The sequence below is a fragment of the Limulus polyphemus genome, unplaced genomic scaffold (genome assembly GCF_000517525.1).
Source record: "Limulus polyphemus unplaced genomic scaffold, Limulus_polyphemus-2.1.2 Scaffold4027, whole genome shotgun sequence".
In the NCBI taxonomy this organism is placed as follows: domain Eukaryota; kingdom Metazoa; phylum Arthropoda; class Merostomata; order Xiphosura; family Limulidae; genus Limulus; species Limulus polyphemus.
Window position 1 is genome coordinate 26,631 of NW_013669637.1, and position 2,746 is coordinate 29,376.

Here is a 2,746-nt window from a genome sequence, read left to right on the forward strand (position 1 = left end):
GTTCGTATATATATATGTTACTGACTGATAAGTTCGTATATATATATTGTTGACTGATTGATAAGTTCGTATATATATATTACTGACTGATTGATAAGTTCGTATATATATATATATTGTTGACAGATTGATAAGTTCGTATATATATATTGTTGACTGATTGATAAGTTGTATATATATACATATTATTGACTGATAAGTTCGTATATATATACATATTATTGACTGATAAGTTCGTATATATATACATATTATTGACTGATAAGTTCGTATATATATATATATATATTATTGACTGATGTAAGTGTATCGGTTTTTAGTTTTAACCTGGTTACATACAAGATTTGATTTAGTATTATTCTTTTCAAACAGCGGAAGAGCCGTGTGAGCTGGGCTGCGAAGGGCTTGGTTATTGCACCAACTTCAATTATCGGCCTACACAGCTGTTTCGGAGCTGCACCATTGGAGCAGATCGTGCCGCGCGCAGTGACGTGGGCCTGTGGCGTGAAGGTGTAATCCGTTTACCTTTAATAGATATACCAGTACTAGATATTAGGTCCTGCTTCCCGGAGACTTGGAAGGCCATTGCTTGTGTTTTGCAAATTAAACCTTGCCACCAGAGGTCGCATGTTAACACGATTTGCAAGTAGGTTGTTCTCTTTGTTTAAAAGTTTTCACACATTTTGTAAGTTTATTTATTCGTAAATGATTTAAAGTTTGGCATTTTAATTTTCAAAAAAAATTCTTAGTTTCTGCTGAAGAGTTTCCACACGTTGTTAACACACGAATAATACGTTGTTTGGATTTGTGAGTAAATCCACATTTAAAGTACTATTACCATTACAAAAAAGGTAAGGGAAGTGTTTTTGTGAAAATGTTTTAATTTCAATGAAAAAGCAGTCTTCTGTGAATATGGAGTTCTGATATAGTTTATATCAGCAGAGACTCGTAAAACATTTGCGATGAAATTAGTATATTTATTGCAACAGTATTTCTTTAAATACAGGATTTCTACAATAATATAAAATAATTCTAATCGCAGACACTGAAATCTATAATTCCACTTGTCTTAGGCCTAACATTTGTTAAGCCTTTATTAAGTACATCCTATATTCGAAAAATGGATAAATTTACACTATAACTTGTGTACGTTTTTTGCTTTAGTTTAGTTATGGCCAAACTTTACCCTATATAACACTATCAATCAATAAACTTATAATGCCATTCTAAGACTTAACGTTAGACCTTTATAAAAACTTTGATAAGCTTTTACAATGTTGTTGTACAAAATGTTTACTGAGTATATTTACCTCCTCCTTTTGTTTACATCCGTCGAAATGAAGTGTGAGCATGCGCATTATATGGTAAAGTTCGTGCGCATTTTCAGGACAGATAAAACTAAGTATTATTATTATAATAGATGCAATCGTGTTTGCTAGTGTGACGGGAAAGATCGAGGGTGAATTTAACACTGACAAGATTCAGAAGAATGTTTTCTAAACCAAGTGGAACGCTTGTTGAGTTCCTGAATAATAAACAAAATGGCGTCGTTACACACGTCCAATTGGATTCTCAAAAATAAGTTACTCCTGACCTTGGAATGTAACCAGGGGTAATTTCCAGATTATGTACAACAGTAGTTTCCAAACTTTAAATAGCGGCATCCCTTAAGTCCCGTTGCGCCCCCCCCCCCCCCCGTTCACATTAAAATAATTTTCGCAAATGATAACACCAAAATCAACATTATCTCTGCCTGTTTTTAATACATTTTTTAATGAAAAATGCTTGAAAAGAGTGAATAAATGCAAAGAAAAAAAAAGCTTTGAGAGCAAATTGATAGTTTTGTTAGATTATCGTCGTCTCTAACTCTTCTGTCGTTATTTTTGGGCTCTCCCGTCAAAACACCGCGGCCCACAGTTTGGGAAACACTGGTGTACAACGACCATAGACAACGCTCGAAGCATGATAGGAATCATGGTAGAGTGAGCCAAGCTACTGAGGTGAACACAATCCAACGATTGGTGAGACACCTTATCAACCTGTGACCTTAAGGCTTAACCACTACCATGTCATCGACAAGCTTCAGCACAATGGTGTCACGACAGTCTCATATAACAACGAAATAATTGGTTTCATCAAGTATGATGATTGGGCAACAACTGAAAATGATAGGATCTGGGGGGAAGGGGGTTCTCTAATGGCAACTGATACAGTAGATGTATTGGTAAGTACATCATCAGAAATAGATTGTATGTACTGTGCGTTATAGTAATCACTATCAGGTCCTTCTTTGATGTATTGAAACTGATTTCACTCTGATGAAAAATGGCCGTTCCCGCCGTGCGTGTATAGCCGCTCTCTACCTTGAAGAAATCAAAATATTGTGAACATGAACTGGTCATCATTCTTTCCGAAACATAAACTACAGAACGCATCTGCAGCTAGCTCGAGACACTCATTTCACGTTTACTCCACCTAACAGCTGGAACGCGAAACATTGCCCAGGTGCTTAATAGTTTGTAAACTATAATTTAGACTACTAACAAAATGTATCTCAATAATTTGCTGGTCGCTGATTTATTTTTCGTCATATATACAGTGTGATAGGGCAAGGCTGTGATTGTATTTCCTTCTTTGTTTGTTATCCTAAGTAATAAAAATAGATATTGTTACGTTATATACAAATTACAGTTTGTTTGTTTGTAATTATGCACAAAGCTACACAAGGGCTATCTGTGCTCTGCCC

General features: G+C 35.3%; 1 protein-coding gene across 2 annotated transcripts in view; it reads left to right on the forward strand.

Annotated features, from left to right (window-relative positions):
• The window catches only part of LOC106470474 (reversion-inducing cysteine-rich protein with Kazal motifs-like), a 53,675-nt gene that overhangs the window by 22,906 nt on the left and 28,023 nt on the right, over positions 1 to 2,746 (forward strand). For both annotated transcript variants that reach the window (XM_022399084.1, XM_022399085.1), the window contains one exon: positions 373 to 646. In XM_022399084.1, the coding sequence (XP_022254792.1) occupies positions 373 to 646 (274 nt within the window). The remainder of the gene's footprint in view (positions 1 to 372; positions 647 to 2,746) is intronic.